The following is a 25776-nucleotide window of genomic DNA, read 5'->3' as shown; positions in this document are numbered from 1 at the left end:
AATTGCATGGCCCGCTGTTGGAAGTGCAAGATACAACGGCGTATTGCAGGTGAGTGAAGTCATTAATATTTCCTCTGTATCAATATCACTGTGGAATGGTGTGTGCAAAAAAAAATTGTGTGTGTGTGTGTGTGTGTGTGTGTGTGCTTCAGATTGACAGGTGGATGATCTCAGTGAGGAGCGCACCCTGGGATCGACTGCATAATCAGGGAGACAAAGGAGCAGAGGAAGAGACGAAGAGAGGAAAAGAGGGAGAGAGTGTGTGTGAGGGAGAGTGTGAGAGAGAGAGAGAGAGAGAGAGAGAGAGAGAGAGAGAGAGAGAGAGGATGAGAGAAGCAGAGAAGTGCAGAATAGTAAAATTCCCAGAGGGGTGAAGAGGTTGTGTGCTCTCGTCTCTGTTTATTTCCCTGCATTCGTTTGAAATGGTTTGTGTGTGTTTGTATGTGTGTGTGTGTGTATATGCATTTCTCAAGGCCTCTGTTTGTGTGTGTGTGTGTGTGTGTGTTTGTGTGTGTGCATGCCGGTATATGCAAACCATCAGCCCCTGTATGTGTGTGTGTGTGTGTGTGTGTGTGTGTGTGTGTGTGTGTGTGTGTGTGTGTGTGTGTGTGTGTGTGAGGCAGGTGTTTGATGGTTTGCAGCAGTAAATGGGTTCATTGTGAGAACAGCGAAGGTTTCACATCAGGAGACTTCCCGGGTAATTATACAGGAGCAGTCAGGTAACAACACACAAACACACACGCACACACCTATCAGCAGGCTGCTGCGTGTTTCCCGTGTGTTGCGGCGTGTGTAATGTGGGTGTTTGTCATGCCATAAAGCGGCGGGCCTGTGATCTCAGGTGCATGCATGTAAGCTGTGGTTGACAACCACGCCGTTGTTACACGGTAAACAGGATTTCTCTGGCGGCGGACGACTTAAAAAAACAGCGTGAGAGCTTATGGTCCACCAAAGACTCAAAGCCGGAGGAGTCTGCTGTAATTGACCAACTCCGCTTTCAACTTTTCCAGCGTCTCTCTCTCTCTGTCCTCGCTGCTCGATTCGGGAATTGTTTCATGCGCACTTTTCCTGATTCAGTGTGCCTCGGTTGCGTTTGAGGATAACCAAAAGCATTAAAGTCTAAGAAGACAACCCTGTGAGGCAGTTGAATTTGACAAGGGGGGGTGGGCGGGAATCAATAGGAGGCCTTTGAGGGACATAATGGAAATTCTTGGTCAAGAGCGGCTGTTTTTAGAACTTCTCAGAAGTTCTGTTAGTTTAACTATCTCTACTAGGTTTCGACAGAAATGTTTTGTTGTTTTCATGTTGTGTTCATTGTTGAACCTGATGGTTCGTGGCAGCAGTAGGAGTGAAAGGCCTGAAATACTCGTGGCCTTTGGTTAAAAAACAAAAAGATAAAAATGTCTGTTCGCTGTTTTGAAGACAAAGTCTTTGCCAACCTGAAGCCAAGCTAAGCAGCTGCTTGCATTAGCTTCTTATTAACATTCTAAACCTGAGAGGGTTCGTTAAATTTATACCCACACTTACCGAAATGTTGAAATATAAGACATAGACCTTTTGGGGGACCCTGCAGCGTAATGTTTAAGGAATGTACCATGTATCCCATAGATGTCCATGGGGGGGTAATTTCATATTTATTGGTGGCTACATGGATTATACTGTCAGATGTAGCGTCTGGTGTCTGTGGAAGGCTTTGTACTATTATTATTATGGTGGAATGTATCAGGATCCAAAGCACTTTTCTGGCTGTAGAGTAATTGGAAAGAACCTTTTGCATCGTTGTACAATGTACAAAATGAATTTACTCAAAATGTCTTAATGTCTTCAGCGGGAATATCAAGATTATTGTTTAAGCCAAAAGAAGACAGGAACACCAACGTTTGCTCCTTTCCGGTTCACTGCACTTTTACTTTACATTTGTCTGCAATTTGAAAACCTAATTAACATAAAACAAAGACTGCTGATGTGCCTATGAAGCACGGCACTACTTATACAGCCAGCATGCACGTCTATCATAACAGATAAATATAATATATCATATAATAAGTGTATGAGTCACACTGTCATCAAATCAACCGGAAGTTGATTTGGTTCTGAACAGAAACTGAATGTGTTGGCTGGACGCCAAGCTGACCTCGCCTGAACTCTGAAGATTGGTTTGTAATATCAGCAACCATTGTTCATAAACAGACAATGGCTTTTGTTTCCCATTACAGCGTAACAACAATTGATTTAATCAAAGCCCAACAGTCACATTGATTTGTAATATGTGAAGAACGGGGTGAATTGGGACTTTACAGTTTGGTATGTGGTCGAAAGACAGAAACACTCAAAGTTCTCATGATCGTGATTTATTTTGCTCGCATCCATGTGATTTTCAATTGTTGTCATGCAACAAAGAGAAGTATCATCACTGACTTACATCCAATAGAACCTTATAATTACAATGACAGGTCGGTCAAAGTGTGCTGCCTGATGTGAAGACTGCAGAGTGTAGAAAATATCTGTTCAGCTGCCAAATAAAACTCACACCCACTCCACGGATAAGACACCGAATGAACTCTTTAAACAAGCTGAATATGAGAATATCTTTGTGTCATAAACACAACACGCGCAGCCTCTCCAACTCCCGCCTGCTGGTCTGAGCAGAAATCTGAAAGAACGTTTGATTCTTAAAGATTTCTCTTTAGCTGTATTCCCGGCCTCTGCTTCATCTTGTTAATCCAGTGAACATTTCACACATCGTCACTCACACACACACACACACACACACACACAATTGCGCACATGCAACATACATTTAAACAGCTCTGCTTTAAAAGATTACAGAGATTACGCAGGAATTACACGATCAAAGTCATTGAACCTGCGTCGGCACCCTTGCATGTGTATACTTCTTTCACAGCGAGAGAGTTTTTGAATTTGTGTGTGTGTGTGTGTCCTCCCTTTTACTCAGAGACCTGCAGGTTAATCTCCCCTCAGGCAGCACTGCCAAAGTGGCGCACTCTGCTGGTCGGGATAAGTACAGCAAAATTGGGGAAACCCCTTCTTTTTTATGACTGCAAACAACAAAAGTAAAATAAGGTTTTTAACATAACAGAGGGGGAGCTTGGTGTTTTGCTAAAGAAGCAAAGACACGTGGACGATGAAACTGAAGGGTGGTTTCGGTCCCAGTGGATCTGAACAGCGGTCAGTCATGTCAGTGGCTGCACACAAGTCATGTGGCGCGGTGCCAAGACCTGCAATAAAGAAAGAAAAAGAGATGGAAATCATTAGAGGTTGGAAAAGGAGCTCTGAGAGGAGACAAGCGAGTCAAGGAAGAGGAGTCTGCACACAGGAGTATCCAGTGGTTTGCAGGTGAAGACCATGCAGGTCCGAATGGGTTCATAAAAGTTGAGAGATGGATGACTGTGCAGGTGGCCTCTCGTTTCCTTTGTTGCTGCTCTTTTTCTCCTGAACCACTCAGCGAGGGTTGGATGTGCTCACTATGAAGGACATGGACAAGTCGGCTTCAAGGAAATACATGGCCGGCTTGTCTAATAGATCATGTCCTTAAAGCCGATCTGATGATTTGGAGGAAAGGGAGACTCAAGGAAAACATGATTATGCAACACAGAAGTGTATTTCTCATGCTTTCCTCGTTGTTTCAATCTTGTAAGTTACACTTATTCAGGACTTAAAATCATTAAAAAAAGAAGAACACTCCTCGGTTGACAACTGATTGAGATGTACAATAACGGCACAGTGGAAATGTCCTATATTGTTTAAAAGGTTGCCGGCCAACAGCCCTACAGTATCATTCACAAAGCTCCGGATGCACATTCAAGCCAAGAAGAGAGAAAGGCTGAATTAATAAATCCGCATGCAAGTTGCTTCAATAAAAGCTGAATTAATAACACATTCAATTAAGCCTGATTTGTGGGAAGCATGTTTTTTTTAATGTTTTGGTAATTATTTACCTAACTTTTTTTTTCTTCCTCTGCATGAGTCTTCCAAAACTTTGACATGAATTGAAACTGGCTGCAGTGAGAATAAAGGCAACGTGTAAAAGACCCACTTGACTCTTAGCATTGAACTCACCACACAGGAAAAGCCTGGAGCCTGAAACTAATAACACATGTAATGTTCTTTTATCCATGATTTTAAACACTTTTTTTTTTACATAAAATCGGAAATCCCAAAGACTCAACTGAAATATACCATATCCACTATTTGAACAAAGAAAACACATTCATTCATAAGTTATGAAAGTTTTTGGATAAAAGAGAAACAGTGAGGAAGAGGAAGAGGAGGAGGAGGAGGAGGAGGAGGAGGAGGAGGAGGAGGAGGAGGAAAGACATAATGGAAATATTAAAGTATATTTGGCTTTTTCATATGCACTACAAATAAAACTGGATGGGAAATAGTCAAAAGACTTTTTAGCTTCCGTGTGATCTCCAGGAGGACTTCAGAAACTCTTGAAAAGAGAAGTTAATGAACATCGATCGACGTGCGCGCTCGGACACACACACACACACACACACACACACACACACACACCAGACATACTAATCCAACAGCTGCTGAAGTTAAGTTTTTAGAAATCAATCAATTTCACATCATCAAATATGGCCGAGTGATGGCTTTAATAGGCCATTTCAAATATTGTTAATAACTCAACCTGGAAAAGCATTAATTGGTTGTTGAAAAACCACAACAGGCTGCTGCCATTCACTTAGTTGTTGATGATTTTGGTTTGAACTTTAATTATATTGTAAAGTAAAATCCAGATATATTGTGACGAATTAAGAAACTTAAAATCAAAAGATAAAAGTAAAATATTTCAAAGTCCACAATAACGGACCAAAAACAGCATTGTCAATCAACGCAGCGCTTTGTTATTTTATAATTATTATTGCCGTGTCGGCCTACGGATTATACACGTACCCAATATGTTGGGAGAGGCTGTCCGTTGGCAGCAGATTGGCCTTTTCTTTAGTGTTTTCGCAGCAGCTGACACGTGTCTGCTCTGAGTTGAACTTCTCAATTGACTTCAGGAGTAATTACTGCAACAAAGGAACAACAAGTAACCCGCTAATTGACAACACAAACCGGCAATGATACCCGGTGGCTGCCGCTAGTGACCGGCAGCCCGAGCAGCCATGTTATTCCCGCAGGTTTGTTTTTCCTCCTCTACCAACAGAAAAAAAGATTGTTTGCAGGAGACACAGAGGGTCCTTGAAGTAGCCTAAACGTGCCGCAGCTCTGTAGGCTGTGTGTGTCTGTGTGTGTGTGTGTGTGGGGGGGGGCATAGAGGGGGGCAGGGGGGTCCCCCCGGGGCGATAATAATTAATATGAGTCCATTTGACTTTGGTCCATATTTGTTTTAATCCCCGGATAGGACTATTAAATGTCAGGACATATAAGTAAAGTAGGAGAATATAATACTATTTTTTTTAACTTTTATTTTTCTGGCTGTAAATCTGGACTTCATGTAAAGTGGTTGCGTCTCTCCCCGACTGTCCATTTAGCAGCGACCACCTGTTTACTGGCTCCTCTGCGCTCCTCACCTCACGCACATGCATGAGGAGAAATTAATTTGCTTCAAATCTTGAAGGGTTTAAACGAAAGAGTGACGCCCCCCACCCCCCCTCCCCTAGCCCCTCCCCGCCGCAAACCGACAAGTAAATCCTCCCAATTAGTGGATCCATATTAGCATATTAACCTGTGCTTCCTTCCGAGGCGCATCCTCTATGTAGGTCAGACACCGTTTTCTTAATTGCTTTTTTGCTGTTGATGGAGGACAAACATCTTATGGGCCGTTTGTTAGTTGCTCTTCATTAGGCCAGTCGTTATTTTGGCTGGAAAGGTGCAGGTCTACACACACACACACACACACACACACACATGCAGGACCGGGTTAACGGACGCTCATGGCCATATGAGCCCGGTGTCTGACCGGGGTTGATTAAAAGCCAAACCAGGCCAGCACATGTGCACGTAGACAGGAAGCAGACGTGTGCTCTCACTTCACACAGACAATTAATGACATATAAAATAACCCAGAGAGAGCATGTGTGAAAGGGAAACACTCATTATAACACAAGTCTACCCAAAGAATTGTCTTAAACAAGTAAGGGGATTACGGTTTACTCTGGTAAAAAGCTAAAATAACTGAAGGTATAATGATCTGTTATAAATAAATTGTGGTCCTCTAATAAACCATTTAAACCAATCAGAGCTGTAAATCCAAGAGAGGGGTGACATCATGGGAAATGTTTGGGGTTTTTTCCACATCAGGAACTATGTGTTTTAGGAGATACTGGATTTAAAATGTAATATGTTCGATTGGCGATTCTTTCTTTAAGGCAAAACCTCGAGCTGAAACAGATATCTTCTGATATTTGTGCCAAAAAGCGATAAATAGTCTATTTTGATTCTTGAAAAGCATAATAATTTAAGGTCGAAATGTTACACAGCCAGGATTGTGAAAATATATATTAATGAAATTACAATAATGAAGGCCACGATTGCCGTTTGTGCCAACATTCCCACATGAAGCAAAACCCGAATCACGTGCCTCTCCGCGCTGTCTCATTTTCTGCCATTAAATGTCTCAAGGAATATGGCACCAGCCCCATCAGCCCCCCTCCCCCCTCCAGGAGCAGCGGTCCATCGAGGAGCCTTGGGGCTGATCTAAATTCTCGCCTCTGGGCTGTGCCGTGCGGGGTTTCGGGGCCTTTCCCTGCCTCGTCAGGCGGCAGATGGACTGGCTCCTGTCCGGAGATCAGTGCGCATCTGGTGCGGCGCTCCGGCGCCCCCGGTAAAAGCCGGGCGACTCGGCACCATTAAGCCCTGTTAGGACCGCCTGCGTGCAACTGGTGCCCCGGGTTTTGGTGCAGAGCCTGCAGTCACCCATACATAGATCTGGGTACATACATACTTAAAAGGGCCCAACGCCACGAGCTCCTGCGGACACACAGTGACCTCGGTTAGGACAGCGGTCAACATGTGGAGATGTTCGGGTAAACCTTATGGCTTTTAGAAACAAACTACAGTGGCGGGGTTTCACGTTTTTCTTTCAATAAATTGTTTGACTCCCTTGAACCTGATTAGACGATGATGACGATGGTGACGTGACCGGAGGGCGTCATTTTAGCTTGAGGTTCTGCCCTCAACACACAGTTTGCGTGCGTTCTGTCACCTGCCAAACTATAAGAAAACAATACAACATCACATTTGGCATCACTTGAGTATGTTAATTGACACCGAAGCGCTCCATTGCTCTCCGGCTCTCTTTGCCCGGTGGTCTTCCTATTCCTACTTTCGCACCTCCCCATCTCTCTCCCTCTCTCCCTCTCTCTCTCCCTCTCTCTCTCTCTCTCTTTTTAATACCTGGCGTGTGACAAGCGGCCTTCACGGGTCTCGTCGTGCAGAGGTTTCACGTCGAGCCCCGAGGCTAAACAATCAGTAACGCTTAATTAAACTATAAAAGGCCTTGAGAACTTTTCATGAGAGGCTATTTCAGGTGGCGCTGAGCAGTTTGCGCTATAAAGACTTTCGGTCTAAATATATAAACAACAAGAAAGACAAAGATCTTTAGGAATACTACAGCTAGTTTTGGGGAATTCATTATAACCGGAAAATGTATTTCCAGGAATATAAGGAAGAAATCAATAATACTATAATCGAAAGAGCAGGCTATCCAAATGCTCTAGTTTATATCGCACATAGATAAATCGGAGGGGTTATCGACTAGCGTGTCGTTATTATTTGTCATTATTGTAACCGATTAGGAAGCAGAGAGAGAGAGAGAGACGCCAACAGATGGGAGGGGAAAGACATAGTTGATTAATTAAATTGCGGAGTCAATCCCGGCGTCCCGGCGTCAGCGCGGCCACAGTCTGCACTTTAACAATATCGGGGAGTCGCTTTGGTTACAGTTACAGCTGAGCAGGAAAACAACACCCAAAACGAGACTGATTCCCCCCCCCCCCCCCCATCCGCCCCCCTCCCCTCGCTCCTCCTCCCTCTATGGGTTTGTTTCGGATGGCTGTAAATCTGACAAGCTTCTCTCTCCTCCTTCAGTTTCTCCTCCTCCCCTCTCCTTTATTTCCCGTTTGCTCCTCTTCAGGCTGTGACCACAACCGTCGCGTGTCTCTGTTGCTTCCCCGGGGGGCCTAAGAGCAAGGCAGCAATGGGCTGCTGTACCCGGCTGCTTAATGCCTCTCTGTGCACCTGTTACTGATACGTGTGTTATCACGTGGGCCCCGAATCCCATAGAGGCTTTAATATTCCACTAACGTACAAACTAAAAACTAAAAAACATCAACTTCCACAACGCCTCAACGGCACCGTCCAGCCGGGGAGGACCACCCCGAGGGCGCGTGCTCAGGTGAGTTACAGCACACGGGGAAAGGCAGAGCGAGAGAGAGAGAGAGACCAGATAATACCGTCCCAGTTCTGATGTGCCAGGTCCAACAATAATAACAAGAATAAAGTGAACAAGTAATAATAGCGACACCAATATCCATTCAACCACACGCCTGTGGTCACATGGCTGAAAGAAGACACGGTATCTTCACAAAGGCAATTCTCATAGTAACCCCCTCCCCCATAACAAGAAAAAAAAAAATAATCAAAGGCTTTTTCCGTGCATTAGTTAAAATATGTACAAAAAATAAACACGCGAGCAGCATTTCCAAGTTAATTGAGCACACATGCACATATTTAACTTAATATTCATCATAATCATCAATAGTTATAATGAACATGAATTATGTTTTTTATTTTTAAAGTATTTTAATAAATAAATTCGCTAAAATAATTGATCAACGGATCGATTCCGTTGTGGTTACATCGACTGAAGCTATGCTGACAAATGTGTACATTTGGGATTATTTCATTTGAAACCTGCATAAAGTATTAAAACTGTATAAAACAGTCATTGTAAAAATCAGAATCAGCGGCATACAAAAGCATACAAAATACCCCGCTTCCAAATGAAATATCCTATCGAAGATGAAACTCAAGGTTTCTCGAAACCAACGAATACTGTGTTTTTTCAGGCGATAATTATCAGAATCAGCTTCATAATATTTCAAAGCAAACTTACATTTCCGTTGAAAATCCATATTTTTTTTGTAAGAACGACACAGCCGTTGTGAATAAATAAAATAGAATAAAATAACACGACGAAACCGAGCAGAAGAACTCGTGAAAATACAAACGGCTCAAAAGGGAAAATGTCCACAAAAAGGGTAGAAAATGTTGAAAGAAGCACTTGGTTCCTTGTTATGGCGAAGATACAATATTTATTCCTTGTCTCCTGGGATGCTCCGCTCCGTCTATTGTCCTCCCATTCCTCAGTGCTGATGCTTAATTTTCAAAACTTCTATATTACCAAGGGACCTACGACATCAGCCGAGAAATACCCTGCAAGTACAAAATCCGTGAGCCAGCCCCGTCCGTGCAGAGGGGAGACGCTCGCGTTCCGCCAGCTTTCCACCGCTACCGAGAGCGCGCAAAGGGGGGACTTTTCCACTTCTCTCGCTTTTTGAGGATTTTAAGGCATTTTTATTATTATTATTATTGTTCGGTCGGGCCACACAGCGGAGGGAAAAAAAAGGGGGCTACTTTGGAGAAAGCACAATGTCAACGACCTTCCCCGGACTTGTCCACGACGCAGAGGTAGGCTGATTTATTGCAACAGCATCTATTTTGTGAAATTTTAGTAGTAGCACAATAAATAGGCTTTTTTTAAATTTTCCGACTGATTTGTGGAGGCATGTCGGGACAGCCCCTGCTCTCAAGAAGTCTCCAACTGGAATATACCGTATCGCACGGATAACACAAATAATATGCATGGAAAAAAGAGGAATGAGTCGGGCATCTCACTGCGGCTGCCGGTAAAAAAAGGGGCTTTTTTTTTAATAGTTTGTGCAAGCGAGTGAGGCTCCTGTTCGAGCCTTCAACAGTGTGATTAGGACATTTTAGGGCGGAACACTCCGTTGTGTCTCACGCTGCTTTCCTCCCATCCGCACCGAGTAAGAGAGATGGGAGAGCAAATTTGCCCAGCAGCTCGGTAATAATAATAATATATAACAGTGCGCCTTTAAAAAAATGCTGCTGGGAGAGTGACAGGCATCCCAAAAGGGAGGGAGGGAAAGAAAAAAAAATACCGAAGGCTCCTGTTGCCGTGCGTTCGTTCCCCTCCCGGGTGTGTGGAGATGACATCTCCTTCAGGTGCTTTAAAGTGGTAACAAAAAAAAAGAAGAAAAAAAAAGCCCTGCTTTGAGTGTGTGAGTTGTGTTTTTGGGAGTGTTTTGGGAGGTAGAGAGAGGACAAACCGGCTGATGCTAAATGACAAGACTCATATATTTCCCCGTCTCCTTATTATCTTGTAGATACGTCACGACGGATCAAACAGCTACCGGCTCATGCAGCTCGGCTGCCTGGAGTCCGTGGCCAACTCCTCGGTCGCGTACTCCTCCTCCTCCCCGCTCACCTACCCGGCGTCGGCGGGCACGGAGTTCGCCTCGCCCTACTTCTCGGCCAACCACCAGTACACGCCCCTCCACCACCAGTCCTTCCACTACGAGTTCCAGCACTCCCACCCGGCCGTGGCGCCGGAGGCCTACGGGCTGAACTCGCTGCACTCGGGCCAGTACTACCAGCAGATCCACCACGGGGAGCCCGCCGACTTCATCAACCTGCACAATGCGCGCTCGGCCCTCAAGTCGTCCTGCCTGGACGAGCAGCAGCGGCGCGAGCTCGGCTGCCTGGACGCCTACCGGCGCCACGACCTGTCGCTGATGACGTCACACGGCTCCCAGGCCTACGGCGTCGGCATGCACCATCCGGACCAGAGGTTGCTGCCCGCCGCCGGCCTGGGTCTCCCTTCGTCCGGGTCCGACGACCTGCAGGTACTAGCTGCCTCCATCGCGCTTTTTGCCCCCCCCCCCCCCCCCCCCCCTACCGACTGAGTCACAGTGTCCCATCGCCTCAAGGCTCCACACACATGATTGTATCTTTACTTATTTAGCCCCTCACTTATGGCTTCTTAATGCAGGCTTCTTAAGGTAGAATGATACCACAGACCCTTCAAGCAGCCAGGGTCTCCATCCCTGCCCCACTGGCCTACAATTGCATCCCCCCCCCCCCCCTCCTCCCTATTCTTCCCCCTATTGTAACAGCAACACAGCATATCCAAAAAATATTGAACAGAAAGACAGCGCCAGATGTCTGTCTGTCTGTCTGTCGGCTTCATCTGTCTGTTGTTCCATGGCACCGACCAGGACGCATCCCGCTCGGCCCTGCAGGTGATCTGCAGCCGCACGCGCCGTCCTACTTTTGGAGTAAATAATATTGGTATCGTCTCGAGATGCATTTTGTGGTTAAACCAAACGTGACCGTACAACAGGCTCGAGTAAATGTCAAGTGCACGGCGGCGCGCCTGTGAATGGCAGGCCTTGTTTCTAAAGGTTAATTGACTGGCAGTCTATACAATCCTATTGTGAAATCCGCCCTTTATTTAGCCAGAAACACACGTGACCCATATTTTACATAATTCTTTTCGGAGTAAAGAAATGGTCGAGATGAAAAAGGATTCGCACGGTTCTTGTGTGTGTGTGAGGGTGTGTGTGTGTGTGTGTGTGTGTCCGGCTGTCTGGTGAGGCAAAGAAAAGCCGCTGGTTGCTCTATTCTCCGGTAAAGGGCGGATTAACGGATCGGGGGTTCAGGGCACAATGCCCAGCTCGAGCACCATAAAGCACCGTAGTTTATCCAATTACCGACTTAACGTCAATCAACTTTGTTACTTATGCAGTGACATCTGAGCTGCTTAACACACGCCTCTGGTTAACACAATTTTACACAGCGACACGTAATTTCAGTCGCTTTAAGTGTTTACCAACCCACTCGAAGTCCAGCTCAATAAAGCGTTGCGTTTATTAACAATTTAAAAAGTCGTTAGACTAACGGTACGTTTAAATAGTATCAATAATAATCACAATTACATTAATATAATGACGCTAAACAATAGCCTGCGCGTATAATTGTATTGTAATGTCTGAGGTAGAGGATTTGTATTATGTATATTTTTAGTCTAATTTAGGAGAATTAGGAAATTAAATTTGTGCTAGCAAGATTTATATTGTTATTATCATTTTCATGGACCATTTGTTGCGTCAAATGGATATAATGCATACAACTAATAGTAAGGGGAAGTCACATTGTCTTTATTTATTTTTATATAATTGTATTGTATTTTATTTTATATAATTTAATTGTATTTATTTGTTATTTCATTTTATATAATTCTATTTCCTTTTATTTTATTGTATTTCAGATTATTTTAATATGTTTTATAGTTGATCATTGTTAAGGCCAATACTACATTTCTCTTAAGCTGCTGGCACTTGAAAAGAACACAGGTTTGACCCTTTATTGAGGGGAAGAAAGAAACGGCTCTTGAACCCGCTTGCACGTAGCGGATGTATGAACGGAACAGATGATGGTCTCATGCAGCCCCGTCGCATCTTTGAGCGCGTTAAAGAGATTTTCATGCTGAACAAAAGCAGCTGCCACACCTTCCTCCCGTCACTAAGCTAATTCATGCAAGACCTCTGCGTTTTGTATATTGATTTTATAATCACTTTAGCTTCGGAATAGAAGAAAAGAAACAGAGCAGGAGCGGGCCGTGGAGGAACTACAACACGCTGCTTTCTCCCAGTTTATTTTAATCGGGGTTCTGCGTGGGCCAGGCCTCGAGGCTTGCACGAGGGATTAAGTGGGCTTTTTTTCCCGAATCAAAAGCGTGTGTTCTCCTTTTTCTTGATGACATTGTTGATAGCCAGCGAGTCTGATCTGGAGCAAAAATTGGGACTACAACAGGTTCCCATACATGTAAACCCACGTAGGCTGGGGTGTTGCGTGTCTGCGTGCGCGAGCTTTGCAGAGTTGAATCCCCAACAGGTTGCAATGAACCCCGCGCGCTCGTGCTCGTTTCTCAATCTGGACGAGTTTTAGCCCGGAGCCTTTCAAATTAAGCTCGTTTCTGTTTGAGCCGTGAGCCGCATCCTTTATTTCCACGATCCCTCAATTTTTAGTAGTACTGCTAAGTGACGTAATCTTTCTAACAAAAGGGCTTCCAACCACCACACTCATGTTCAAGTGGCGTGCAGCAGAGCCACTGTAGTGGCGACCCCCGCAACATCTCAGGGGTTATATGTGGTTACACCAAATAATGAAAAGATGCATTCTGCCACACGGAGATGATGTATTCGACGGCTTCTATTGAAATGAAACCACACGGTATCAACATGAAAAAATCGTATTCACTGTTTTAATGGGCACAAAAATAAATAAAAAGGGACCAAAGATCTATAGAAAAAAACGTTACAAACACGGGGCTCCCCAGATGTTTATTAAATATACAAGGTTTAGTTTTTGTATTGCATGATTATGCTGTCACGTCCATTGCTAAGATCTGAATGTGTCCCGTGCACAGAAGGATACCCACAAAGCACCACGGCTCAGGTGTGATGGGTTCCAGGTGTTCATGACAGCGCGGTTAAACGGCGCTGCAGCGCGTGTAAACATCTGGGTGAAGTGACTTCTCCGTGCCTGCTCCGTGCTGGCTAATGAGCGCGTGTCTCCGCAGGGCTCCGTGGAAGCGCAGTGTGGGCTCGTGCTGAACGGCCAAGGGGGCGTCATCCGGAGAGGTAAGCCCCCCCCCTCACCCCCTCTCTTTCTTTCTTTCTTTCTTTCTCTCTCTCTCTCTCCAATGCTGTTGCACCGGAGGGCCAAGAGGAGCTTTCGCGGCTCGACACGACGAGGCAGAGAGCAGACAGACGAACGGGGCGGAACGCTGCTCTCTTGTCTGCCGTGTCTCTCTTGTCTCTCCCCGTCTCGTCACGCATTTAAACACTAACACGCCCGTACACGCGCAGAGACGGGTGCTTCCCATTTCCAGTATGGAATCGACTGTCACTCAACACTTACCCGCTTGGTTGTTTTACTTCCAGTCACTCTGAGCGTGTGTCCGTGCGCGTTTTTTTCCCCCATCAGGAAATTAAAATGTCAATAAAGTCAAGAATTCATATATATTAATTCTTGACTTTATTGACGATCGAGTCGTTAATAAAAGTCAAACCTGCAGGCTACATTTGAACGGTGGAGACGGGCGGCTGGTATTTGTTTTTATTAAATAAACACTATATTTTGATATAATATTCATGCTTGTTTTACGATCATACATTCATTCATTCATCAAAATTCACCAACATTCTATCCCGATGTCAGCTCTCACCTGTAATGAAAATATTTAGCAAACACACAGTCGTTCAATGAATATTTATTAACAACTTTTATTTTTAGTACACCCCATGCGCACTGTAAAAGCCCTGAAGGCTAACTGATTAGCTACAAATTAAAGTACAAATTAATGTCTGTAATTTATATTGTCAATAAATAAATCCAATTCAGTCTGATACGCTAACATAAAACATCGTTACTATATATTGGAAAAAGACTAAATGGGTCATCTAGGAAACAGTGTCCTTTGAGCTGTCCTGTGTTACCACTCATTTGATGGCTTCTGGGCAAATTGTTTTTCATTCAGTTTTTTTTTTTTGGTGGAGGGGGGGATTTTTGTGTATCAGTGGACTGCTATGTAATCCAGGAATAATGACTCCCCTCTGGTGCAGCGCCTTGTTGTTGCACGTATATTGTATGTTTAATGACAGGCAGCGGCACCGTGTCTGTAAGGTCCGACTTCATCGACGATTGGCACACTTTCCTCACGGAGTCTGGGTTTTGAACGCGCCGTGGATCTGCTTCATAGGTCCATCAAAGCCTGTTTTCTATTTGCCGTTTTTAGACCCGTTTTCCATACAGACAGACTCGGCTGTCCTGGCTTTAATTTTTCACCAGCCCTTGCCTAGGTGTTGGGGCTTTTCTCTCGGATTGACGCGGGAATCCCTTCGCTATCACTTTCGGTTAATGGTGCGCCGTATTTGGCCCTGAGCTCAGCCGCTGCAACCATCACAACCAATAATCTTTGCTTTACCTCCCGCTCCCGTATCGATAGCTTCTCTCGCCTCGGGCGGACGCTTTGATATGCTAATGCCGAGCGGGGCCCCGGATTCAGCCGAGATCATATTAATGTTGTTCTTTCTGACTGCGGCTTTGGCGGCATGAATATTCACATAACCTTTTTTTTTTTTTTTTTTAAAGAAAAATCACTCAAGAAAACGAGGATCCTACTTAGGAGGAGTCGTCTGTGTTTTTAATCACCCCGCGAGCCCCCTTTTTCCAGTTGAGCTCTATAACCGGCAGCCTCTCTTTAAGATCAAGCTGATCTGACAGAACGCGCGCAGCCGCCACGGAAGCCGCGTGCACGAGTCCCCCCCCCCCCCTCCCCCTCTCCACACACTTTATTCTGCCAAGACATTGACGGGATTTTTATTTGCGCTGTAAACATTGTTATTAATATCGCCCGAAGTTGGCTGGGATGGACTCCAGCCCCCCCGCAACCCTGTGTGCAGGATAAGCGGTTTGACAATGGATGGATGGATGGACATTGTTATTAAATATGAGGAGGATGGCATTTGGCCCGTGTCTCCTTTTCTTTAATTTTCGTGGTAAAAGGCGCTTGATTCCGCGTGTGATCGCGCCCGCCGCTCGCGCCGCAGCCCGAGGCTACTCTCCGTTGCTTAAATACCGTTATCGCCTCTGGGCCCGCGTGCTCCGCTGACTGCACTACCGGCAATAGCTCTTTTTCCATTGCCCTTGGCAACATGAAATACAAACTACTTTGAATCAAAACATTTTTAGGGGAATTAATATGATGTGAACCCGCGGCTTTCAGAGACGCGCGCCCCTGTCAGAGCGCGTGAGTGTGACAGACAGGCCTGCGGTTTTTGTGTCACATGCAGACGCATGGAGAGCCGGACTTCACACACACGCGCACCCGCGCACACACACACGCACGCACACGGTTCCTTAACCAACATAGCATCGATGGATTTTCCTCCACCTGCAGTGCATAAGGTTGCTGTCCAGGTGCTGAAATGAAAAGTGGGCATTTGCTGTCCACGTTGCCGAAGCTGACATTTCTTTTTTAAAGCTGCAGGTTCTAACTGCCTTCCTGCAGCCCGATGGATAGACGAGATAGGAAACTAGCACAATTCTGCTGATTGTGAATAATGGATTTCTAGAGCAAACAATAAATACAAAGCCTAGTTGGTCGTGTATTCAAGCTTTGTTGTTGGCTGTATTATCCGCATTGCCTCAAAAATATTGGCGTGTGCAGGACAATCTTGGCCTGTGGTTCTACTCGGCCTGAATGGCATTATTTTCCTCATTCCATCATCATTCCAGCACAACCTACAAAGCGACACGCCCTGCTGTTAGATTTGGTAATGAGCCAGATGAATAATAGAATATAGCCTATACAGGACTTCAGACAGAAACCTTGCATTTTAACTGCTTGGGACGTTCAAGTGGAAGTTTTGTAATAGCAGGCCTGCTCGGAGTCAAGTCCATACATTCAAGGAGGATTCAGAAACACTGATTCAGATGCAACTAATGATGCGAAAGAGCCCTTGTTACGACCACTCACCATCCGGGGCTACACAAGGAAATAAGCTTGGTGGAAGGTGACTATGGAAATCGTCAAGGAAGATAAAACAGGTTTTTCCAGACAAATATTGAGTATAAATATATGTATGAAGTAAATATTTCCCTATTTCAAAAGCGATTGATGAAGTGCTGAGCAAAACACATGATCCGTTGTAATTTGTATGGACTGAGTGGGCCACTCAATCCTTCCTGGATTACATTTTTGTTTAGAAAATAATATTTAAAGATAAATATTATGTCATCTGCAGAAGGATTATGAATCTTTTCAGATTTCCATTGAAAAAGCTGTCCCTTTAATCAACGGTATTGGTTGCAGACAAACAAAATAATTATTTGCTCTTATTGGGTTCAAATATTTAGCCGGCGTTTTCAAATGTATACTCTTCTGAAAAAATGTGTCCCCACAAAACTGGAAACAGGGTTGTTTTCTAAGCTCACAAAAAATTGAGATTTTGTTGATGTGTGAAGATCAAAATGGGCTGTATCCTTATTTTGTGTGAAGGCAGTGAGAGATGTGCACCACCATACTTCGTGTAAGAATAGAAAGGTAGTAAATATAAAAACAATGTCAAGTTTTGTAATTGATTTTCATGTCAAAAGACGCATTGAATAATTAGTGAGAGTATCTTGAGCACTTGTACAGACTTTCAAAGTTCTAAAATTGGAATCGGATCTACATTAGCTGCTCTTACACATCACGCTATTTATCCATTAGTAGTTCCCTTTTGGAATGAAATATACATGTATTTTCTACGAGTCAAGGTTTTCACAATCTAATTTGATTTTTATTGGACAAATTCAGTAGAGACATGAAAGCACCCACACTAAAAATAAAAGAATAATTGTTTAATTGATTCTGATATACTTATTTTGTAATTATTCCTAAATAAGCGCAGAAGTGGCTGTACCATAAACCAACGGACAAAAAATGGCCTGATAAACCTGCCTTGACTAATTCGCAGAATTAAGCAAGCTTGTGTCCATATGGGGTTTTTCCCCATATGGACAAAACAACTATGAATACACTGTAAATTTGTGCCAAACGACGGGTCAGCACCCCTGTTAAATTATGTTTTGAACACTTATTAGATCCATCTTTCGTACACAGAAGTACAATAGTACAATCCCCATTAATCTATAAAAATCCCCTACCAACTGATAATAGCAAATTGTTTGAAATCTGCTGGATTTCTCCACCGTTCTTTGTTTCAAGGTTCCATCGTTGTGCTGCATTATTCCAGCGTCATGTTGCTTTGTCTGTTGACACACAACAGCGATAGAGAAATGCTTTGCCAATTATGCGTTCACTGCTAAATGACTTATAACCCAGTGGTGTTTGTTTTGTTCAAATGACACAGCGAGTGATGCTCCCGGCACAGCTCCATGCCAATCACCAAAGCAAACCGCTGTGAGCAGCCATTTGCTCTTCTATCAAACACTTTGTTAAAAAATGATCTGGTAAAACAAATAAAAATAAAAATAAAATGTTTTTCTCAGTTCAAGAAAAGGTGACATTTTGGGGATTTGTGCTTTTTATAAGACAGCGACAAAGATCAAAAAACACTCTATCTTGAATTTTTGTAAACAGAAACGTGGATCGAGCGTCACTTAATATCAAACTATCAAGTTTGATGAGCGAATGCAATGATACAACCTTAACCAGCGTCTCAACTGACGGAGAGCACACAACACAACTCATTCAGAGCAACAACAACCATTTACATTCTTTCTTTTGCCATCTTATCCTCCTCAATTAGCGTTGCTGTAACTGGTGTGCTGTGTTTTTGTCTGCAGGGGGGACATGTGTGGTGAATCCCACGGACCTGTTCTGCTCGGTACCGGGCCGACTGTCGCTGCTTAGCTCCACCTCCAAGTACAAAGTCACCATCGCCGAGGTGAAAAGAAGACTGTCCCCACCTGAGTGCCTCAACGCCTCCCTCCTGGGCGGCATACTGCGCAGGTCAGTGCAAACGCACACACGCAGAAAAAGGGTTCCTTAATGGTTCTAGATGTGACTGTGAGGATTTGAGAGGGTGCGGGTGATTCGTTGACCTATACTCTTTTGGTTGATTTGGAGCTGCCGACATGGTTCATGTTTAAATTTCGTTTCATTGGCTCGTTTTAGAACCAATGCATGTTGTTGTTGCAGAGAACCGTGGCTGCTGACGCTTTGAAGAACAATTGCATACGTCCCTTAACACGTCAAGTGATTCCGGATCCTTAGATCATGATTGTTTGGCAAAATAAAATGAGATAATCTTGCAGTAGCAAGTAGTTATATAACGGTGTGCAAAGTGCAGTAGTGAACGGCTGGTAAAAACAATGCAACGACACAACATCTATACCCTCATAAATTGACCACTCCTACTGCGGCGACCTTCTTTTGGGTTGCACCAGATTAACAAAAAACGTTTAGGTTAATTTGTCCACCCACTCCATATCCCGTAACAGCACAGAGTGTGACAGAGATGGATTTGGAAAGTGAGAAGCCGTGTTTTTTGTAAAGGGTGAATCTGGCTGGTGGACATTGGAGAGCGTTGCCTGAGTCTTTGTAGCCCTCAGATGAAACAGAGAATCTACGGCAGCGCCCACAAAGACTATCGTAGGCGAACGAGGGCCGCGGCTGCACGCGCCGCCATGCCCAGGGAGCCGGGGGGAGGCGAGACCCGGGCCAAAGCTTCAGAGGAGAGGAAAGCAAGAGTTGCCAGTGCTGTATTATTGATGAGGGGGGGAGGAGAGAGAATATGGTCAGTCCTAGATTAACAAAGTGAAATCAAAATCTGACGTGTGAGAAGTGTGATTCCACGTGTCTGTGTATCGAAGCCGAAATCATGTTCATCTAAAAATGATGTAAAAGCCACAGTCGTTTTAATCAAGACAAACAAATCTTTTGGGAGCCAAATGGGATAGAAAGGAAGCACATATATTGTTAAAATCTCACATGAAAAGAGGAAGAAATGACAGAGTCTGTTGTTCCTCTGCTTTCCAAAACAGGAGACAATTCCTCAAACAATGACAGACAAAACTCAAGGGGACATCCGGCTATATCTATGCGTCAAACAAGCACATTTAATACATTATGAGTTGACATGTTTTAATTTTATACTCTTTGATTTTATGCTTTATTTCACGCCTTTGTCAAATCAAAGCAAATCTATATTCTTCCATCTGTACTTTCAAGACTTAATTAAGCACACCGTGCTTTGTAGAATAAGGAAGCCAGATGGTTTTAATTATATTTTGGCTCAATGCCTTCTGATGAATGATGATGATGATGCCATTTTGTGTTCTATACATGATGAGTACGTGACTTAAGAAGTTTTTTAACTTTCCTGCAGAGCGAAGTCTAAGAACGGAGGCCGGTGTCTTCGGGAGAAATTAGACCGTTTAGGCCTTAACCTGCCTGCAGGACGCAGGAAAGCTGCCAACGTCACACTACTCACCTCCCTGGTGGAAGGTAAGGGACTACTCTGCAAAATACATTCCACAATCTTTCCCTTTGTCTTCAGGTGTGCTCCTGTTTACGTGTTCCATCCTTGTGGCTCTTGCTTTATTGGTCTTTCCTCCTGGTTTCGTGCTCAGGTGAAGCGCTCCACCTGGCGAGGGACTTTGGCTACACCTGCGAGACAGAGTTCCCCAGTAAGGCAGTAGGAGAACATTTGGCGAGGCAGCACAGTGAGCCAAAAGAAACCAGCGCACGCAAGAAAATGGTCCTGGCGACAAAGTGAGACGGCACTCAATAAAACGCACTGAAAAACATTTAAATTTAAATTCTGTTCATCCTGTTCTTCAAGTCTATGTTTCATTGTGAAATTTAAAACGGTCAAGTCCATTCTGCAGTTGCAATAGGGTGACGGAAATGGATCATTTTAAACCAAATTTTCCTCAGTTCTCCCATTCACAGCCACTTCATAGTCACGCTGTACTAAGCCAGACAATGGAGAAAATGTAATGTAAGGATGAGAGAAGTATATAAAACATCATAAACATCAAGAGGAAAGTGGTGCCAATCCCAAATACATCACCTCGTTCAGCGCGGAACAACTATTTGAATTCCTTGTGAGCACAGTTGTACTTGTACGTGTTTGAGCATGAGCAGCATTTACAGTCAGGCATTATTAGCACCACTGCTCATTGAGTACTGGATGTGCCGAGGGCAAAAAGGCTTCCACTCGTTTCCAGGGAAGTTTGATCTTATTTTTTTGATTAAATCCTCCCAGAGCTGAGTCAAATCCAAAAAGACAGACTGGACCACTGCGAGAAAAACCCCAAATTACGCTTGCAGAATTTTGGTGTTTTGCTCGTTTTTGGATTGACATCGAAATTGTCTCGCTCCAGCATGTGTGTTTCCTGGGAGGGATTTAATGTGCGGGTTGATCCAAAATGACCGGGATGGGTGCAAGGAGGGGAGAAAACCCAAAATAAGGCCAATTGTGACGGTTGTGTTGGAGACAGATGGTAAACCCTCCTTCCCTCCCTCCTTCTGTCCATCAGGCAAATCTGTAAGGAGTTCCAGGACTTACTGAGCCAAGACCGCTCTCCTCTGGGCTCCTCCAGACCGACCCCCATCCTGGACCTGGACATCCAGAGACACCTCACACACTTCAGGTAACGCACACACGCGCGACGTCTACACAAAAGCAATGAATATTCTTTTGAAGAAATGGAGTCAAAACTGAGTGCAAGCTGCTTCTAACGGCGTCCGCCTTCCCTCGGTTTTGGCTGCGACCGCTTTCCCATTTTCCAAACAAGCAGCTGTGCAGTTTGTTAGTTGGCACGAATTAGTCAGCTTAATGTCACATCTATGGCGTCATCCGTCGCAGAATCTACACAAAAGGGAGAAAAATAACATTGTGTGAATACAGTTCAATGAGATTGAAGAGCAGCTGAGAGGTGACCTGACATTTAAGAAGCTGCCTGAGGATCCGACAAGGAGGACAAACCAGTACCACACTGCAAAAAAACTATTTGATGGCTCTTTCATTTCCAGTTGTTGCTGTCTTTAGTCAATGGCAGGTCTCTGACGTGTGCCGTCTTTGGTTTGTAGAGTTAGCTTTGTTGTAGAAATGGTCGTCAGTTGTTTCAACTAAGCAATGCGTCAATATTTAAACCTGAGTAAATTCAGAGAAGAATTTGCTGAAACAGTTGCAGCATGCAGTGTTTCCCAGGGTGTAAACATCCTTCAGGGGGTCAGAGATCATTTAAACTCTGCTCTGGACCTTCTTTTCAGAGGAAAAGAATCCCTGTAATGCAGGGAGATGGAAAATGAACAAATAAATGAACCTGCGTTCCAAACCCCAGACTGAAAACTGCCTCTGCCTCCCCTTTTCCCCAACAGTCTGATCACTCACGGATTCGGCACGCCGGCGGTCTGCGCGGCTCTGAGCACCTTCCAGACGGTCTTGAGTGAGATGCTCAACTACCTGGACAAAAACTCGAGCGGGAAAACGGGCGGACCCAACGAGCAACAGATCAACAGCAGCTCAGAAAAGACGCAGCTCCGGAAAACAGCCGAGCCCCAGAGCAAAGACGGGAAAACAGAAAAGACTGAGTAGCCCGCAATCCCCGTGCCTGCAGCCAGCGCTGCATCTAGGAGAGTGTGTGTGTGCGTGTGCGTGTGTGTGTGTGTCTGAGAAAGGATTCGTTAACCCCCACACATTACTCTTCTTTGGGACAATTCATATTTATTGTTATTTATTTATCTTATGTTGAAATGTAACTCTAACCTGAAACGTCCCAAACAAGACGTCCTGACCTTTTGAGTGAACACATCATGTTTAGGTGTGTGCGTGTGTGTGTGTGTGTGTGCGTGTGTGTATGTGTGTGTGTAAGTGGTTGTGTCATGACGGGGAGAAGCCTCGCAGCGAGACGGCCGTGACTCATCGAGGACTTTTATTTGTTTTATTTATTCATTCTGAAATGAGGAAGTAAACATGGACATGCTGACATCACAGTTTTCCACGCCGGGGGCCAGTCGGGGGAGAACATGGGGGGGAGAGTAGCTGCCGATACAACATAACACACATGACACACGTAACACACACATAACACATGCGTTTCAAGGGCTTTGGACAATTTGATCTCAATCCAGCTAATTCAGGTGTATTTCAATGTTCTGCAACAAACTAAAATATGAAACAGCTTTTTACTGCTCTCAAGCTTCATTGAAGTCATTTAGCGTGAAATTATAAAGTAATGTCTGTCATTGCCACGCAAGGTTCTAATAAAATTCCCAGTTGACCGAATTAAAAGGATCTCACTTTCCAAACATCTTTAAATAGATTGAATTTCAAAGGACGACCCTGACCCAGGCCCATTCACACACACACACACACACACACACACACACACACACACACACACACACACACACACACACACACACACACACACACACACACATGCACACGCACACACACCTGTTCCCAAGCAGATCTTAAAATGTACACCATACAATCAGGTGCCATAGCAACTAGTATGTTTTACCATGTGGTCAAAAGAGAAGAAAGACGCTGTTTCTGGATGTGAGACTGACACCGCTGCCTGTGCCGGGCAGTGTGTGAGTGTGTGTGAGTGTGTGTGAGTGTGTGTGAGTGTGTGTGTGAGTGTGTGTGAGTGTGTGTGAGTGTGTGTGTGAGTGTGTGTGAGTGTGTGTGAGTGTGTGTGTGAGTGTGTGTGAGTGTGTGTGAGTGTGTCTCAGTGTGGCAGAGAGAGAGAGAGAGAGAGAGAGAGAGAGAGCGGTCCACCTCAGCCATTTTGTAAAAGGTGACTGTGCGGTTGCCGTTGTTTCTCATCCCTGTGCATGTCTATCTTTGTACACTCCCCGGATCGCGAGTTTAGCCGACAGAAGCTCTCTGAGTGGCCCATGAACATTTGTAAAGATATATATAAATATTTAAACTACTTTTCTTGTAGGCTTTCAACTATATATATGTTAAATGCCTACCTTCTAAAATGCTGGTGTTCAATAAAGACAGTTGCTACGTGTTCTACTACTTACTCTGGTTTGATCATGTCCTACACTCACACACACACACACACACACACACGCACGCACACACACGCATGTGTAAACATACAGAAGGTGGCAAAGAGAGCAGGCAGAGACTTAAAAGAAGACGGCACAGATCAAAGCCAGCGAGTGTGAATTATCCACATGAGTTCACAGTGTGCAAATTATAAAAAGTTAGAGTTCCTCTCTAATGTTGTGAGAAAAAAAGGCTACACCTGCAGAAAGGTTCAAAGGCCTCCTTTGTGTGCGCCAGCATCTGTGTGTTTGTCTTCCAGTTTGACCGACTTCTGTCAGGTTTTCTACTTATAAAAAGAGAAAAGAAATGTAATGATAAAACAGAGGGAGCAGCAGCAGCCTGCTGGCGTCTCCATCCGGGCTCTGTATGTTCTGTTTACTCTTTATTATTCTAGTCATTTAAAAAGGAGGTCACGTTCACCGCATAACACCGCAATGCATAATCAGACAGGATGCATTTACGGTGACGCCTGCGCCGGTTTGTCAGCCTGAATAAATGCAAGTGGAGCTCCAGGTGGAGAGGTAATAGCTGTAGAGACAGGGATACAAAGGGAAGGGGGGGGGGGGGGGGGTGCAGAATGCCAGAGCGTTCCCGGTCTCGCTGTTGGCAGATGGTGTTGTCTTACAAGCAAACACACACACACACACACATGCAGTCGATGTTTGAGACGCTGGGACCAAGCTGCACCGTAGATGATACATCTCTGAATGCATGACGGAGAAATGGTAAATACCTGTTTGTGTTTCAGAACAACCACCTGCGGTGGATCCGTTAACTCGCTCTGAACAGTAGCGCTTCAGTCCATTACAAAATAAAACATAAGGAATCAGAGCAAATATGCAACAGTTACAAACTACCTTCCAACTTGGTGTTTCTTTATCGTTCTTTCTTTTGCTTTTCCCCCTGATGTCACCTATTGCTCCTGACCTTGGTGACTTGCGGGTCTTCAAACACTCCATGAAGCCACACTGAAGCAAAAGGGAGTCTTAGAAAGATTCACTCATATCCCCACCGCAGGAGGTCCACTGAGATGTTCACAGTGCCATATGACAGGAACTTTTCGAGGAGTTAAAATCAGGAAATGTTCTGAAATGTTCTCGAATTACACTTTTTGTCTGGCGGTTGCTAGGCTACAAAATGAAATACATATCGGCAGATCCTATTTTGCTTTTGTTTATAAAATGACGTGCTTTAATCACACTTAAGTCTTGGCCGCTGAGAGAAGAACTTGACTTGGCTGAGGTGGAAGAATCCGTCTCATATATAATCGAAGTCATGATGGGACTGAGTGAAGATGTAGCAGAGCGATGTGTGCGAAGCAGTGCAGCGCTCCAAATTGGCTCTTTGATGGTTTCTGCATCTCACCGGAGGGTACGAGCAACAAAAAATAAGCATGAACATACATACAGTCACACACACACAGACAGGGCTACACATCTGCAAACATACCACACAGAAAAAGTAACGTAATCCCATTACTGTTTGTCATAAGTGGATGATAAACAAGTAATCCCTGTGAAAGACGCGTTGCACCAGAATACTAAGCAGCTCCGTCAAAACGAGGCAGAAAATGAAATGCATGCATTGCCTGTGCCGGTGTTGCTGTAAATTGACAAATGGACAAGAATGAATCGTGAGTTTGACACCAGCCGTGCATAATGTGATGGGGAGGCCGATACGTTATGCACACAGGCTATTGATTGCATTACAGTGCGGCGCTCCCTCCTCACCACATTAAGAGTCCAGTTTTCTCTCATTCATCCTTCCAGTGTGTAGTAATGATGGGTCTAATTAAAATGTTTGCATCATTCCAGTGCAGTGCAGATGTTTTCACGGGGAAGTATATACTAAAGCTATAAATGTCCACACCCTGAGATGCATGACACCATTTGTGTAGAGGGGAATTGAACAGTCTGAGATCTCAGAAGGACTATAACTCCTGCTGACTGAGCCCCACGGTCACGAATACCAAACTCTGCCAACTTCTAAGCCCCGTCTCTCCAGTCGGTCTCCTCTGAAGCTGTAACCCTTCCCTCTGCTAAAACCTCTTCCTCCTCAGTCCTGATCCCGTTCAGTCGCAGGAACCTTCGTGGCCTTTTTCTCCTCATCTGCCGTCCTGACTGAC

The 25776-nt window shown here is 44.5% G+C and overlaps 1 protein-coding gene and 1 long non-coding RNA gene across 2 annotated transcripts; one reads left to right on the top strand and one right to left on the bottom strand.

Annotated features, from left to right (window-relative positions):
* Nucleotides 1–2338: 2338 nt before the first annotated feature.
* On the bottom strand, nt 2339–9403 carry LOC120808380 (uncharacterized). Its single transcript, XR_013453340.1, has 2 exons — nt 9095–9403; nt 2339–3239 (listed from the first exon to the last, which is right to left on the bottom strand). It is a non-coding gene; the product is annotated as an uncharacterized LOC120808380 (long non-coding RNA).
* tfap2d (transcription factor AP-2 delta (activating enhancer binding protein 2 delta)) lies at nt 9320–23615 on the top strand. Its single transcript, XM_078093039.1, has 8 exons — nt 9320–9669; nt 10386–10904; nt 13643–13703; nt 18418–18583; nt 19962–20080; nt 20206–20347; nt 21118–21231; nt 21962–23615. The coding sequence occupies exons 1-8, from the start codon at nt 9631–9633 to the stop codon at nt 22176–22178; spliced, it is 1377 nt and encodes a 458-aa protein (XP_077949165.1). The 5' UTR covers nt 9320–9630; the 3' UTR covers nt 22179–23615.
* Nucleotides 23616–25776: the final 2161 nt, after the last annotated feature.

The sequence above is a fragment of the Gasterosteus aculeatus genome, chromosome 18 (assembly GCF_964276395.1).
Source record: "Gasterosteus aculeatus chromosome 18, fGasAcu3.hap1.1, whole genome shotgun sequence".
NCBI lineage: Eukaryota > Metazoa > Chordata > Actinopteri > Perciformes > Gasterosteidae > Gasterosteus > Gasterosteus aculeatus.
This window is presented reverse-complemented; position numbering and strand designations above follow the sequence as displayed.

Excerpts from the sequence above, each read along its gene's own strand:
- tfap2d (XM_078093039.1), top strand. The coding sequence starts at position 9,631 with ATGTCAACGACCTTCCCCGGACTTGTCCACGACGCAGAG. Across the intron at positions 9,670-10,385 it reads GACTTGTCCACGACGCAGAG|ATACGTCACGACGGATCAAA; the intron begins GTAGGCTGATTT and ends ATTATCTTGTAG. Across the intron at positions 20,081-20,205 it reads ACTCACCTCCCTGGTGGAAG|GTGAAGCGCTCCACCTGGCG; the intron begins GTAAGGGACTAC and ends TTTCGTGCTCAG.